The 14,567-nt window shown below is 51.7% G+C and overlaps 2 protein-coding genes across 5 annotated transcripts in view; both read right to left on the minus strand.

Moving 5' to 3' along the window:
• Positions 1 to 35: 35 nt before the first annotated feature.
• Positions 36 to 3,579, minus strand: SPMIP6 (sperm microtubule inner protein 6). 2 transcript variants are annotated; one of them, XM_038170401.2, is made up of 7 exons: positions 3,278 to 3,579; positions 2,422 to 2,569; positions 1,866 to 1,978; positions 1,673 to 1,748; positions 1,347 to 1,560; positions 1,135 to 1,224; positions 36 to 179 (listed from the first exon to the last, which is right to left on the minus strand). In XM_038170401.2, the coding sequence occupies exons 1-7, from the start codon at positions 3,413 to 3,415 to the stop codon at positions 77 to 79; spliced, it is 882 nt and encodes a 293-aa protein (XP_038026329.2). In that variant the 5' UTR covers positions 3,416 to 3,579; the 3' UTR covers positions 36 to 76. The 2 variants fall into 2 exon arrangements, with proteins under 2 accessions (XP_038026329.2, XP_071887481.1); XM_072031380.1 differs by having other exon boundaries at positions 1,352 to 1,560; positions 3,278 to 3,575.
• Positions 3,580 to 4,893: 1,314 nt separating this feature from the next.
• Positions 4,894 to 14,567, minus strand: part of FAM219A (family with sequence similarity 219 member A) — a 97,055-nt gene continuing 87,381 nt past the window's right edge. For 2 of the 3 annotated variants that reach the window (XM_038170048.2, XM_038170046.2), the window contains exon 6: positions 4,894 to 14,039. In XM_038170048.2, the coding sequence (XP_038025976.1) occupies positions 13,881 to 14,039 (159 nt within the window). In that variant the 3' untranslated portion in view covers positions 4,894 to 13,880. The remainder of the gene's footprint in view (positions 14,040 to 14,567) is intronic. The other variant, XM_038170047.2, reaches the window with a different exon arrangement.

Consider the following 14,567-nt stretch of genomic DNA (forward strand, 5'->3'; position numbering starts at 1 on the left):
GTCCCAAGGCTGTAGGAAAGGAGCTGACAGGAGCAGTTTGCCCAAAGTGGTTTTATTGAAAGCCCACCTTTGGTCTTCAGCACTCCTGGGCAGAGTAAACCTCTGAGCAAAACTCAGGGTGGATGGTGTAGCTGCCTCGCTGGACTCCTCCCATCCTCTTGAAGTGGCTCGTGTCCCACCTGGGGGAGATACACGGCACAGGGAGGATGAAACTCCAGCGAGGAAGAAGAGCAGAAGCCCCAGTGCTGGCTGCTGGCATCACTTAGGGGCGAATGGTGTGCGTGCAGCCACCCCTGTCCCCTGTGGAGGCGTCTTTGGGTGCTGAGGCCAAAGCCAAGGCTGGGCAGAAAGCTCCCTGGTGCTGCCACCTGAGCGAGCTGCTCCCAGCAGGTGTCATGCTGCCACCTCCTGCTCCTTGCACTGTCACCTCCCTCAAGCCTTCATTTCCAGAGCCATGCAAGTACAGGAAAATTTGCCTCTTTCTCAGCAGAGAAGACCTTGAGAAACATCTCGCCAGGGCTTGGGCATGGGGACATCTGTGGGGAGCTCATTGCCCCGTTTGTTCTTCCCATTTGCTTTTTTTGTTCTTCCCATTTGCTTTCAGTTTCTGCTCTCAGGAATTTAATGCCAATCACACGTCTTCTACGAACCTGACTCCTAATTTTGGACTGTGGGGAGTTGATGTAATAGCACAGGGATGACTAAGCTGGATAAACAGCCTCCCCTCTCCCCTTGCTGCTTCCCAAGGGATGTTCTAGGGTAAGAGCTGCCTCTGCAGTGGAGAGATCCCAAAAGGGAACATGCGGGGATTAAAAGGTGCTGCTGGACCTGCAGTGAGTGAAGGACTGGGCTGATTACTGCATATTGGGCAGTGGGACCAGGACTGTGTTCCAAGAAGAGCAAGTGACAATGACAGAAAACACAAGAGCAGCATAGGCAACACTGCTGTGGCCCCAAAATCTGGGAAATGCTAAGCCACGTGCAGGCAGGCTGCACCATAGCCCCCAGAAAAATCCTCTGAGCAATTCTGCATCAAAGCCTAATGAAAAGAGAACTAGTGGCTGATGTGAGCAAGCTTTACCCTGGGGCAGCCTGCCCGTGCCTGGAGCAGTCCCTCACCCAACCCATCCATACCTAGGGCTCATATATGGGTACGATGGCTGGGGGCGATGTGAAGGTGCACAGAGAGTCGCCGTGGGGCTGTAATTGCAGCACGGGATGCTCCTGCAAGAGATATCGAAGGCAGGGTGTTGAGTGGCCCTGCAGACGAGGGAAGCCGTGTCCATCCCACCCCATCCCATCCCAACCCAACTCATCCCACCCCACCCGTCCCATCTCAACCCAACCTTACAGTCCTCTCTGCTAGCGTGTTGAGATGGCTCCTGATGGCAGCGTCCCCATTGACGTAGTAGTCCATCCCTCGCAGGCAGTAGTGGCGCCCGGAGCAGGGGCTGTAGTAGCCCTGGAAGGGTCTCCTCCCCGACATGGTGTACACGGGCTGCAGGGACGGCGGCGAGAGCCGCGACAGCCTGCGCAGCATGTCAGCAACCGCCTCCCGCTCTGCAAGCAGAAGGACGGCGAGGATAAGGGGCGAGGAGGAGATCACCAAGCAGCTCAGCACCTGGATGGCACGGGCACGGCAAGAGCTGGAGCTGCGTGTGAGGGCAGTTACCGTATTGGTTGAGGCAGGCGGGTTTTGGAGGGTATGGCACGGGTATGCTGCGCAGGTAGGTCTCCATCCTCTTCTCCTGCAGGGAGTGATCACAGCCCTTGCAGCATTGCCACCCCTTTGGTGCAGAGCCCGAGGTGTTGGTGGCACCCTCAGGGCTCCAGTTTTTTAGGGGGGAAGAGGATCCGGGCCCTACCTTGGGTGGGAGGGGGAGGTAGGTGCTGTACTTGTTCCAGGCTGCGCTGTTGTAGGGGCCTGCTCTCCAGGTGATGTATTTGTCCTCGTTGACAAAAACTGGGTTGTACTTCTCTGCAATGTGAAGGTGACAGGCAGGGGTGGCCCATGGGGCGCGCAGCCACCTTTGGGGATATCCATGGGGATATGGCTGGAGTGTCCCAACAGCCTCCCCGTCCCACAGACATGGGCTCGGGGGTATTTCAGAGGAGCTGCTGCTTTGAATGCAGCTTTGGGCCAAGGGGTGCCCAGAGGGATGTGTCCAGGCATCACCAACCACCACAGGTTTTGGGAGACTGCCAGTGGAGCGAGCCCAGGGGACCTCAGCATGGGGATGGGGATGGGGATGTGTGGCTGCAGCAAAGCCACGAGTGCAGATGCCAAGTGGGTGTCCCTTTGTCCAGGGGAACACAGGATGCAAAAGGAGGGATGGACTGAGCCACACCAGCATCCTCAGCTCCCCACCTGTGGCTCCTGGGGACATGCCCTGTGTGACACGGGATGGGACCTTGTGGTACCTTCAGGCCTGGTCAGCCAGTACTTCTCTGGCCAGTAGGCGGTGGGGTCGATGGCGTTCCTGTACAAGTACTCCTGCATCACTGCCTTAATCAGCTTGTCGGGCTGACCTTGGCTCGCTGGATTTCGGTCCTGGGGCACCGTTAATCCCTAGAGGCAGCAAAGAGCGGGGAGAGATGCCCAGGTGACACAGCAGCACCTGCCTTCCTGGGCATCGGGGCTCGCAGTAAGGCAGAGATTGGGGTGGGTGCACCAGGGACACCACGTATGGGGCCAGCAGCAGTAGGGAAATGAGTTATGAGACAAAGCCGGTCCCCTACAGCTGGCAGAGACCGAGAGGGCTGGGGTCGCCCAGCATTTCTGAGCCTGTTCTGTCCCCGCACAGCAGTGACATCCATCTCTGTGCCCTCTGCTGGCTCTCTAATTACAATGCACATGCTAGTGAGGCTGAAAGAGATGTGGTGTCCTTCATGTCAGAGCCTGCCTGCTTGTCGGGCTGTGTGGTGAGAGCTGCCAGGCCATGGCGCACACGGACCCTGCTGTGGCAAGGCCACGGCTCAGGGATCTGTCCTGGAGCAGGGCTGGGAGAGGTTTTGCTGTGCTCAGGAGTTCACGGGGTCCTGCTGGCACACAGGGCTCCCAGCTGGAGCTTTGGGGCTGTGCCCTACGAGCCCAAAGCCACCCCGGGGTGCAGCCCCACAGGCACACACCAAGCCCAGGGGACAAAAAGCCAGCGAGCACGGGCTGGGAGGTGTCAGACACTTTGCTGACCAGCGAACACGAACCCCCTCTGTTACAGAAAGCGAGGTGCCCCCATTCACCTCCCCCTTGCTGGGGGAGAAACCCCGAGGTGTTTACCTGGGTCACAAACTTGTTTTCTTTCCATAGCTGCAGCGGGGCCTTCTCGTGGATCGACTTCTTCAGGGTGCACGGTGGGCGGTAGGAGTCAGTGTAGGTGCTGACGGGGGTCTTGTATTTTTGGGCGAAGAGGAACATGGTGCTGTGGCCACAGGGGTGCTGAGTCCTGGTGGGTTTTGGGGGGGGCTCAGCAACACTGTGTGGGGCTGGGGTCTCCCTGCCCACGTGGCCCTACGTGGAAATGGAATGGGGCCTCGGTGCCACCAGCTTCTGGTGGTGCTGATGCCGTCAGTGACATCATAGTGTGGCAGCAGGGGGGATTTGGGCCATTGGGGATTTCTGTGCCATGGCTGCGCTCCCTGGGACAGCATGTGCTGGATTAGGGCACAGCGACCCATCCCTGCTCCCCTCCCATCTTCTCTCCGTCCCTTCTGACATGGGCATCCCCCTGGCCCCAGGTTTCTTCCCCTCTCTCAGGCAATTAAATTAACAAGGGTAGGGAACAATTTCAGCAGGTCCTGGTCAAGATACTGTGAAAGGTTTAGGGACTCCCAGGCATCGCAGTAATTGTTGCCTTTCCAGCCCCTCTCTCCTGTATTTCATTGGAAATCCCGAAGCAGCACCACAGTGCTGCAGCTACCACCGTGCAGCATGGCAGGGGGCTCCACACTTGGACTGTGGCACTGGTCGGTCACTTTGGGGTATCCAGGGGAATTACTGCCTGCTCGGGTGAGCTCTCTCCCTTTTCATTAAAAAGCTGGATTTGGGTGACTGTGAGCGGCTCGTTTGCTATCCCGAGTGCTGTGGTATGCTCTGCAGGGCTGGTGGAGGGATTGATCCTCACCCAGCATCACCAGCCAGGTTATACCAGGGGAGGGATTTACATGAACCACGTGTACTTGTTGCCCAAAAGATGCCAAGCAGGACCCCCCTGCCCTGGGCACCTCCGTCCTGAGGCTCCCCAAGATGCCACCGATTTTCATCCCTCCTGGGAGCTGGGTAGAATCTGCTTGTCCGTGTGGGGTGGACCCGATGGGGCAAAAAGGGGCAGTGGCTTGCTTGTTAATGGGATAAATTCGAGTTGTGAGCCTCTTGCCCATGGGTTTGCATTAGTAACTGGCAGGAAAGCAGCAGTTGACGGTATTGAGGCATTGGTGGCACTGCTGCACCTCCCTCAGGGGTCCTGGGCTCAGTGCCCAGCTCCTCTCCATTACTCACTGGCAGCCCTAAATCATCGGCTGATATGGGGGCGGGAGGGAACCGGGGGCTGGAAGGCAGTGGGACTGCCTCTGCAGACAGAGCCCATCAGCCAGGGTGTCACAGCGAGAGGAGCAGTCTTCTGAGATGCTTCCTCATGGGGAAGGCCAGGGCTGGCTTCCAAAATCCCCTCATCATCAGAGATGGCTCCCCGGGGCCACCCCACTCCCAGGAGAGCTCCTGTTTTCCTTGAGCTGGAGGCCAAACAAGGGTACATCAGTAAAAAACCTCCTGCTCCCCGTCCACTTGTCCACCTGTGGTTTCAGCCTCGGCGAGGGCTGGGGCTGCAGAGATGGTGCATTTCATGTCCTCCCACCCCGCTGTCCGGCTCGCCCCGGTGACAAAGGCTGGCAGGCTGGTTTTCATATGTATGCTTTTTAATATCATTAATTGTTACACTACACACAAACAGTAACAATGATAAATACTGCAATGGAAATGTTAAAAAAAAATATTATACGCTTCATGTTTTTTTTCCAAAAAAACATACTTTTAAATAAATTAATGCATAAAACTGATGGTAGAAAAAGAAGAAAACCCAAAACAAACCACAACACAACTGATCTGTTTAAGGCAATACTCTACGCGGACGGGAACAGAAGTACAACAGTGTGCTACATGTTCTGAACAGGAAGAAAGAAAAAGAATCCATACAAGATGCAGATTAATGCTTCAGGAGTAAAAAACTCCCAAAACCAGATAATAAAACCAATGGCCAAGTTAAGTGCAGCATTAATACACTCTGCATGTCAAATGATTAGCAGGTTCCTAACATGGACTAAAGTCAAGCTACAACAAATTTATCTTCCTAATTAAAAGGTTATTCAGGTCAAACCCTACATTTAACTCTACTTTGCATTTGGCTGTTTCAGCTATGTTTCACTATATGCAAGGACAGCCAGAAATTCATCCCCTGTTCTGAGATTAACGCAAAGGTCGGGAGGTCTCTCCTGAAAGGCATTTCCATTAACTATATCCCAGAAGGATCCCATCTGCAGTGACCCACAAATGCCCCCCGCCAACCCCTCCCCTGGGCGCCAGGCACCGCGTGGTGGAAGGAGATCTTGGTAGCATTTGCTTGGGTTTAGTTTCTTTCAAGCTGAGGACATGAAATGGAAGTTCGGACTTGATCCGGACTCTAAGAGGGCTGTCCCCCCACCTGCCAGGTTATCTGGAGCCTGCTGGAAGCGCAGCCTGCTCGTTGCCAGCACAGGAGAAACCCAGCCTGTAGCCAGGTTGTGGATGCAGCTGTGACATTTGCTATCAAAAGCTGGTGTGAAGCTCCATACCTGCCTGGACAGCCAACCAACCCCAATTATTAATGCAGCCCAGAACTTGGCCACTGGAAGGTGGACAAAAATCTTAATGCCAAAAAAATCCCCCTCTCCATCAAAATTGAAAAGAAAAGGGACAGTAGCCACTTCCTGCCAGCTTCTCCCGGTGGATTCCCATCAGCTGCCACGTACGCAAGATTGGCAGTGCCAGATCTCACCAGCATCGACCCAGTACGTTCCCAGTAAGGTGCAAGTCTGCAAGGTGCTGCCAGGGGCAAAGAAGCTTCCTGGGACATGGTCAGAGCCTCCTGTGCTGCCCTGCTGGGGTGCTTGTGGAAGAAGCCATGGTACACGAGGAAAGAAATCCAAGTGGAGTTACTTAAAATTAAGAATTGTGATGGCCAACAGCTGTCCGGACTGCCTTGGGTTTGGGTGGGAGGGGGGGATGCAGAACTGGGCTGAGAGTCATTCTGGTGCAACTGCCTCTGTTGCTCATCACAAGTTCAAGGGGGGAAGAAAATAAAAAAAAAAGAGGATGGCTGCTTTGAGAAAAGAGGAGTGAAAGGAGGACGTGTGCAATATAACAAGGCTTGCAATTCTAGAACTAACCACTGGACACGGATACCCAAGTTTACCTGCGACAACTAGTTATACTTCTATCACTGCTGCTGCTTTCCCCCCTTCCCTTATACGACCCTTCTCTAGTTTGGGATGTGATGTTTGATGTCATGGTCAGTGTTGGTTCTCCCACCCTAGTCCCCACACAGCACTCCAGGGGACTCAGCTACAGGATATGCCATGAGGTCTGGAAGTCACACGGTAGACACAGACCAGCTCAGCATGCAAGCAGCGCCTGCTTCCAGAACCCTTTAGAAAGCTATTTAATGGTGCTTCGTTTCCTTCTTTATTAAGGTTCAATGACCCCTGTGGAAGGGGTTAAAATGGTTAAAAATGTGCGAGAAGGAGGGATGGGGGGGAATATCTTCCTGAAATTTCTCCCCTGCAAAGACTTCATCCTCTGCAAGAGTTGTTCTCTCTACAGAACTACAGCCCTGCCAGCGTGTTTCACAGCTGAGAAGGGGACCACTGACAGACTTCCACCTCTGCCTGCCTGAGGGTCTTGGACTCAGGCAGGTCTTGGACTGGGGTCTTGGGTCCCAGTGTGCCCACGGTGCTGATGCTGGAAGGGTGACGGCACCCAGCTGGGCTTGGTGGCTCACACCAAGGTTTTAAACTTGCCTGGGTGACCCTCAGCCCCACGGCCTTCCCCTGGCCACTCAGGTGGGTGAAGAGAAATCCCATCCGGCTCGCTGGCTCACCCACCATCACGCCTCTTGGGTCTCCTGCTGGTCTGATGTTTGCCTTGGGTTTGTCACTGACAAGCTGAACGCACCTGCTATCCCCATGCAAAGAAATCTGAGCTGTGGAAGGAGGCAGAAGTAACAAAAACCAGAAGGGCTGCTGTGAAGAGGAAAGCTTGTCGAAATTTTTCATCTCCCTGTGGGTCTGGATTACATCTCCCGATAAATTTTGCCTTTCCCAGATCATGCAGCCTTGAGGAAGATGAGTAACAAATGTGAATGGCAGCTTTTTTGGGACTGGTGCAGAAAAGAGAAGGCAGTCTGTGCGGAGCAGTGCTTTCTGGAGACCTGACCTGGGGCAGCTGAATGGGCAGCTTGGGGAGAAATGCTGCTCCGGGAGGGCAAACATCGCGGCGTGTAACAGGACTTAGCTCAGCATGGCCTTTCCGTGGCCTTTTCTTTTCCTGGTGCCTACTGTGTTGGTTTCCAGTGCCACGCCTGAGACAGCCACATTTCAATGAGGCTTCTTTTGTACCTTCACTCCCTGATGTAATCCCCCCGCCTCTGTCGCCACTGGTTACTATGGAAATGGCTGCCTCACAGACCCGGCACGATCAGCCAGGCGAGCTCCTTCCCGGAGCAAACCCATCGTTTGCTGAAGCGGCTTTTTACAGAGGAGAAAGCCTCAGACCCACCACCAGTTTCTGCTGGCAACTGGGCCTGGGGAGCAGGGAAGAGCTGCTCACCGCAGGCGCCAGGGGAAGTCAGTGATGTCCTGCTCCGTGCTGTGGCTTCCTGAATGCCTGCGTGGGCCACAATGCTCTGATCCATGTCACCTCCATTAGCCCCTGGCCCTTGCTTTCCAAGCAAGCTGTTAGAGGAGCGCTCAGCCAGGCTGCTGTGATCCTGGGACTGCCACTGGTGTCACGGGGGCTGAAGGAGGGGATGTACCTGTAATCTTCGGGAAGTGAATTTTTGGGAAGCAGTTTTTTTAATGACAGACTAACACATGGTTAGTCTGTCATTAAATCTCTTCCTCTAAGCCTCTGGCCCTCCTGCTTCAGGGTTTGTGTGGCTCTGTTACAGGCAGGTTCATCTGGTGAGGTGCGGTTCAGGGTCTGGAGCAGCCCCTCGCACAAGGCCTCAACAAGAAGTGACAAGGATGCCTTGTCCTCCTTGAGGTGAAAAGCACCTTAAAATGAAGACCTTCCCGTGCCTGCCCCTCTGGCTCAGCCTGGTCCAGCTTCCCCTGTGGCACTCTGCCCATCTCTGCAGGTGTTTTTGAGACATGAGAACTAGAAAGAGAAGTGAGTTGTGAAGAGTCAGCTCTGAAGGGTGCCAGGGGCCAAAGCCAGGGTATGTTCAGGGTGGCACATGCAGCCTGTGCTTGCTGAACAGACAGGTGACAAAGCCTGTTCTGTCCTAGGTAAGAGTGGCCATACCGTGTGAGTACTTCAAGGAAGAATGGAAAAATAAAGGAAGAGCGCAGACACAAGTGCCTCAGATCATTACATACATGCTGAATATAAAAGCATGAAACTTCCCTGGGAATATCCCAGATAAGCCCTTCAGTGATCTCTTCCACCCAATTAAAATTCACTATCTGAGCTGGAAACCCACTTGCACTCCTAAATTCCTTAAGTCTGCTAGCAGGGGATGGTGCTGTTGGACCACCAATTCTTACATGCTGCCTGTGTCAGGGTGCATATCAAGTAGCCAGCTGTGCACGAGCCAGCAGCCAAATAACTGGGAAACCTCCCCTTGCCAAACATCTGCACCCAAAGCCGTTTAATCTCTATACTAAGCTTACCCTGAAGCCTTCTGGCACATGCAAGCAACGTGAGACGCTGGTGAACAGAGGGAAAGGAGAATTGTGTTGCTCCGCAGAACTTTGAAAATACGTGTAAAACTTTTATAGCTTCAATTTGATCCTTGCTTGCAGAGCTGTCCTATTAATGGTGCCTGCCACACACTTGGCAACATCCATGCAGGGTGGTGGTGGCCGGGGAAGGATGGTTTCTCCCCTGCGCTGCAGAAGGGCATGGATGTCAAGAGGGGATGTGACCTGCCTGGGGTAGGAGCAAACACACGTGCCAAAAGCAGCGAGGGACCCCAGATCTCATTTCTGTGCGCTGATGGTCCAGCAGATTCTCTGCAGTAGTATTTGGCTGCAGTGCTAGCTCAGGGACGTGGTGTTTCTGGTGTATGCATCTGAAAACAAGCTTTGCTTGGTATCAGCACTGCACTGAGATAGATTAGCTTGGACAACTGGGATCTGCCCTAGGCCAAGGCAGCACTTGGCAACCTTTCCAGTTATTGCTTGTTTTTCTTCTCTTGTTCCATCTGGTGCCCAGCTGGGTCTTTCCTTCCTTCAAAAGCATCTTCATGTTTCTGTTGAGTCACATACAGGGTGCTGCACTTTTCAAGCTTCCTGCATGCCGTTGTACAGCTTGCAGGCCAGCCTGAGGACAGACTCTGCATGGAGAGGGAAGGTTTCTGCTCAGGATCTCAGATCAATGTGTCAGCCAGCACACAGCTGAGCAGAGCAGCTGTCTCCTTTTGGGAAAGGAGACGGAGAGCCAAACCAGAAGCAGTTGAGTCTGTCCTGTCCGTGGGTGAGCACAGCATCCTCAAGCCCCTTACGAAGTCTGTGCAGCAGGCTTGGCTTCCTGCTCTTGCAATCGCCAGGTATCTGCAAGCAGGATGGCCAGAAGAGCAGAATAGACCTGACAGCCGAATATACGCATTGGGGGTAGATGTGCAGCAACATCATATATGATCCAGTGGCTCTTTCAAAGGTCAGCTTCAAGATATGCCTGATGGGACATCAAATGAGCCTCCGGGATGGTCACCTGGACATCAGCCTTCCTTCAGCCAAAGGTTATTTATACAACTAGGGGAAAAGCAGACTAGACCATGCTATCTAGGGCCCTTCCTCGACACTGGGGGGATACTTCCCCTCACACAGACATCTGGAAATGGGGGGGTTTGCAGGCTGATTGGAGAGACAAGAATTGAGTGCTGAGACCTTGCAGTCCAAAGCCAGCTCACATGAAAGGGCTAAACTAACATCTGATAAAAGGAAATGATTTGCCCAAACTCAGATAATTTGGTGACTAAAATTACTTAAAACCCTAGCTAAAAAAGCCAATCTGGCTTTAGGAGGCACCAAATGCAAATTCCTTTGTTAGAGGTGCCAGCATCACTATAAGGAAGTTATCCTATTTGCGTGGTAATTTAGATGGACTTTAATGAAGCTTTTCATACCCCATGGCGCTCCTCCCCCTGGTATTATGTACATTTTGGACTGAAAATAAAGCCTGAGAAGACCGTATAGTTTGGTGCAAAGACTGGAACAAGGAACAATTTGCTTTCTTGCAAGCAACCTGCGGTTTGAAGAGTACCCAGCAGCTCTGCAGATTTTAGGGCTTTCTAATGCTGCAACAAAGAGTCAGGGGCTGTGCTGTTTGCTTTTGCCTTCTCCATGCCACGGCAGCAGATATGCTGCTTGTATAATGAGAGCAGCGCCAGAACAACCATGTACCAACAACCACCTCCTTCCTGGGAAGCTCCCACAACCTCCAGTGAGGGCACAAGGAAAACCTTCTGGCCAAAACAAAGGTCTGAACACAAGACCAGACAGGGAGAGCCAAACCAATCAATCTGCTGTTAACACACACTGCTGGGCTGTCCATCATAATCTGTAATGAGCCAACAAACGTGCCCCATGGTCATAACCTGATTAAGGGGCTGCAGTTCAGAAGGGTTAGTGGTCAGTTTTCTATGATAGCCACACGTGCATTGCCTTAATCCATTCAGCCTTCCTGATAATGACCCTACACAGGTAACTACTTTTCCCCACCCTTTCTACTTTATTCCCCTAATAAAATATATGAACACAAAGCATAGAGAGGAGAAGCCAAAAAATTGCCATTTTATGGTCCTTTACTGTTGTGCCAAACCAGCTATTTGTGCAACCAGCTCCTTCTGTGAGCAGGGAATAAACACTTGGCTTGTGCTTCTGTCTGTATTTGGAGGAAGCACTGGCCTAGTTCACATTTAAATTCACTTCCCTCCCTCACATGTGCAAATGAGTAGTTCCCTCCCAGGGACCTTAAGGGGTTATGGTGGAAGCAGGTGCACATCACACAATGCAAAGGGTGGAGGGCGGATGCAGGGTTGTGGGGTTGGGGAATGCCTCAGAGCACACAGCAGGCAAAAAACAGCAACACGGGCAATGAAAGGACTTAGCAGTCGTTATAGGAAAAGTCTGTCCTTCAGAGGGGAAGCTACAGCCCTGGGAGACACAATCTCAGCAGGTCTCCTTCCATCTTTGTCCCAAGACAAAGGTGGTTTGATGGAGATCTGTGGGACGTGCAGTCTGCCAAGGTTAACCAACAGAAACAGATACCTCGCTGCTTGAGCAGGCTCACCAAAATGCCCCGAGCTCCTGCGGGAAAGGCTGAGCGCGTGCAGCCTGCCTGGAAGGCACAGACACCGACCCAGGAGGATAAGTGCAATGGGGATGTTGCATGGTACCAACGCTGAACTGCAAACTCCTGCTTTAGAAGTGTGAACCTTTAAAGAGACTTGGCCATGTCCTGTAGGATTTAGTTTGACCATGGGGTTTCTGTTAGGTTTTGACTACACTCCCCATCTGAAAGAAAGACTCCTTGAGCTTTTCCTCCCTTTTACCTCTTCTTCCCACACAGTGCTGTTACAGCTCTTCTCCCCACTGCAGACAACTTGCTAATCTCACACCCGAACTAGCACTGGAGGGGAAGGCTGGCACACAAAAGAAGCAAGGAATTGGGGAGCTGAAGCTTTGTGCTTCTTTAAAAACATTTTTGAAATATTCCCCCTCAGCACTGCCATGTGATGAGAAAGTGAGAGGAATTCAATAGAGGAACACTCTCTCCCTAGAGGAGTTGGCAAGTTAACCAGCACTTCTGCACAAGGAGGCAGAGATGCTCAGTAAACAAGTCTGCTCCATCCTCTTTCTGTTCCCTGGCAGACAGGGCAACAGTCCCTGCTTTGGGGAGGGGGCAAACACAGCTTTCAGGGTTGCCTGCAGCTAGCTGATGAATAATGAAGCCCAGGAGCCCTGTATGCCTGCTCTTTTGCTCATGCTGCGGATGACATCATGCCTTGCACTGCACAGAGTAAAAACGCGTGATGTTAAGTAAGTGTCCTCCTCATCACCCAGAGAACTTCTTAAAGAGTCAGCTCATGATGTGCTAATCTCATATGGGGGATCTGTACTTCAGGGTGGAGATCTGGCTCTTTCTCGTGGCTCAGGGGAATTCTGATGGGAAACAGAATTGCCTTCACTTTTTCTTCCCACCAGGCTCTAAAGAGAGCACTAATGTAAGGCAGGCAGCCTTTCTTTCTGGCTGAGCACGAAAAGACACTGATGTGGCTGTGTCAAAAGATTCCACCTCAGAGAAAGACGCCAGCCCACCCATCATCTGAGTCCCATGTCTTCTGAAGCTAGCAGTGTAAAACTGAACAGGGAAAGGACATATTCCTAATTCCAGAAATGATTTTGCATTTAAAACAATCTGTTGGTGAACTGGCAATTCAGTCCAGAAATCTAACATAATGCCAGGTTTCCTGACTATTCCAGCATCAAATAAACATAATTGTTCCTGAGGTGGGACAGCTCTAACAGACAAAGTTTGGTGCACAAGGGGACAGAGATGCAATAAACAGTAGTTCCCTCTCACGGCTTTTTTCAGCTGAATCTACTCATAATCCCTCTGTTGCTGAAAACTCCCCTAAAGTCTGACACCAGCACGTTAACAAATCTCTCCCATAGGCACCAAGAGATGCACTGTCAAGAGTACCAACAGCCGAGCTCTAAAAAATATGCTTTCTTCAACTGTCTTTTTCAGCACTGACCTTCAGACTGTACAGCTCGAGTCCTGTCTTACGCAGGACTCATTTTTTCTTAGCTGAACAAAGTTTAAGATTTTTGGAAGCAGATGGCTCTCGCAGGAATTGAGTAGAAGCTGAAGTCAGTGTATTCAACTGAATTGAATTCATGATTATGGTATTCTCAGGCAAGGACTGAATCTACAGAGGGTATGGATGGATTGCAAATCAAATCTGATGTGTTTGGTGATAATTTCATGTGGTGCTAAGGCTAGATTGCAACGGGTGTGTGACACAACAGCTCCAGCTGGTACTGACTCACAGAGAAATGCCCCCTACTCACCCTTTTTGAAAGTGAATAAATTGTGTCATGTTATTCCTGGCTTGACTTGCCATAAGAAAGGATGCCCTGCTCTGTTGCCATTCCTGTGCCCTGGTCACGGTGTAATTTTGGTTACACAGGCAAATGAGGCTTAGTGAACTAATTAAGAACTGACTCCAGGCAAACCCCCCTGACACCTCAGACTCACCCTGATCTTGCAAATGGGTTGTTTTTAGAGGGTAGGATTAACTGCAGCCCCATCCTATCCTTCCCATTCTGGAACTGACACCTTACAAAACATCTCTGGTGCCCACACAAACCCAGAAGTATCTCGGACCCTTCTGCATCCGCTCCCCGGACCAGTCAGTTCTGCCAGGCACTGCCTGGCACTTTGAGTTTAACTCTTTTGTTTAACCATAGTTTAAAATAACTTATCAACCAATCATAAAATGAATTTTTTGGTTTCTCCTGGCTCCATGAACACAAAGAGGTGCACGTCCTACCATAGGAGGAAGCAATGGCTGTTAAGTTTTACAGTTATAGTGGAAAGCACTGATCACAGCCTGCCGGCCTCACTACTGGATGTGACAGGCGGTGGAGGAGGTGGCTTGGCAACACATGCAGGTAGGGTTGACCGATTTAGGGGGGATTAGGTCGAGGTCCTCGTCATCTGGGATCTCATCTAACCGGTACCCATCCTTTAGCAGCTGGATGTTCAAGTCTTGGTTGATCTGCTACAGACAAAGAGACAAACAGTCAAATACTTGAGGCTTCTTGCTTCTGACAGGTTGGAAGAGGAAGGAGGCCCCTTATTCTGGATTATATCTCACACATGCAATATGGGAAAGATATGTAATATTTCCTATATTTAAAATGGGAAATAATGATAATAAAACAATTGGGAGCTGTGTAGTCCCTCTGCTCAGTCTGGAGCACTACAGCAGTTGAAAGGTGGTGGTAAAGCCACATGGCTCTCTGTAATCTCAGATTCAAGTGCTATCTAGCCAGCTCTGGGTGAAAAACCCTTTCAATCAGGGCCCACAGATTGCCCAGATCATTTGACCTGGACCCTGCTCTGGGCTGTTTCTGCACACTTCAGAGAGATTTTGCCCCAGGAAGGGATGCAAGGGGGAACAGTTTCCAGCAGCTTGCGTGCAGAATGTCTGCTCAGCACCCTGCTTGTAAATCAGATCCTACAGAAGCAGCACCCAGAGTCTGGGCAGCTAATTCACCGGAGAGCTTGGGAATACATTCAGAAACAA

The sequence above is a fragment of the Anas platyrhynchos genome, chromosome Z (genome assembly GCF_047663525.1).
Source record: "Anas platyrhynchos isolate ZD024472 breed Pekin duck chromosome Z, IASCAAS_PekinDuck_T2T, whole genome shotgun sequence".
Taxonomy (NCBI): domain Eukaryota; kingdom Metazoa; phylum Chordata; class Aves; order Anseriformes; family Anatidae; genus Anas; species Anas platyrhynchos.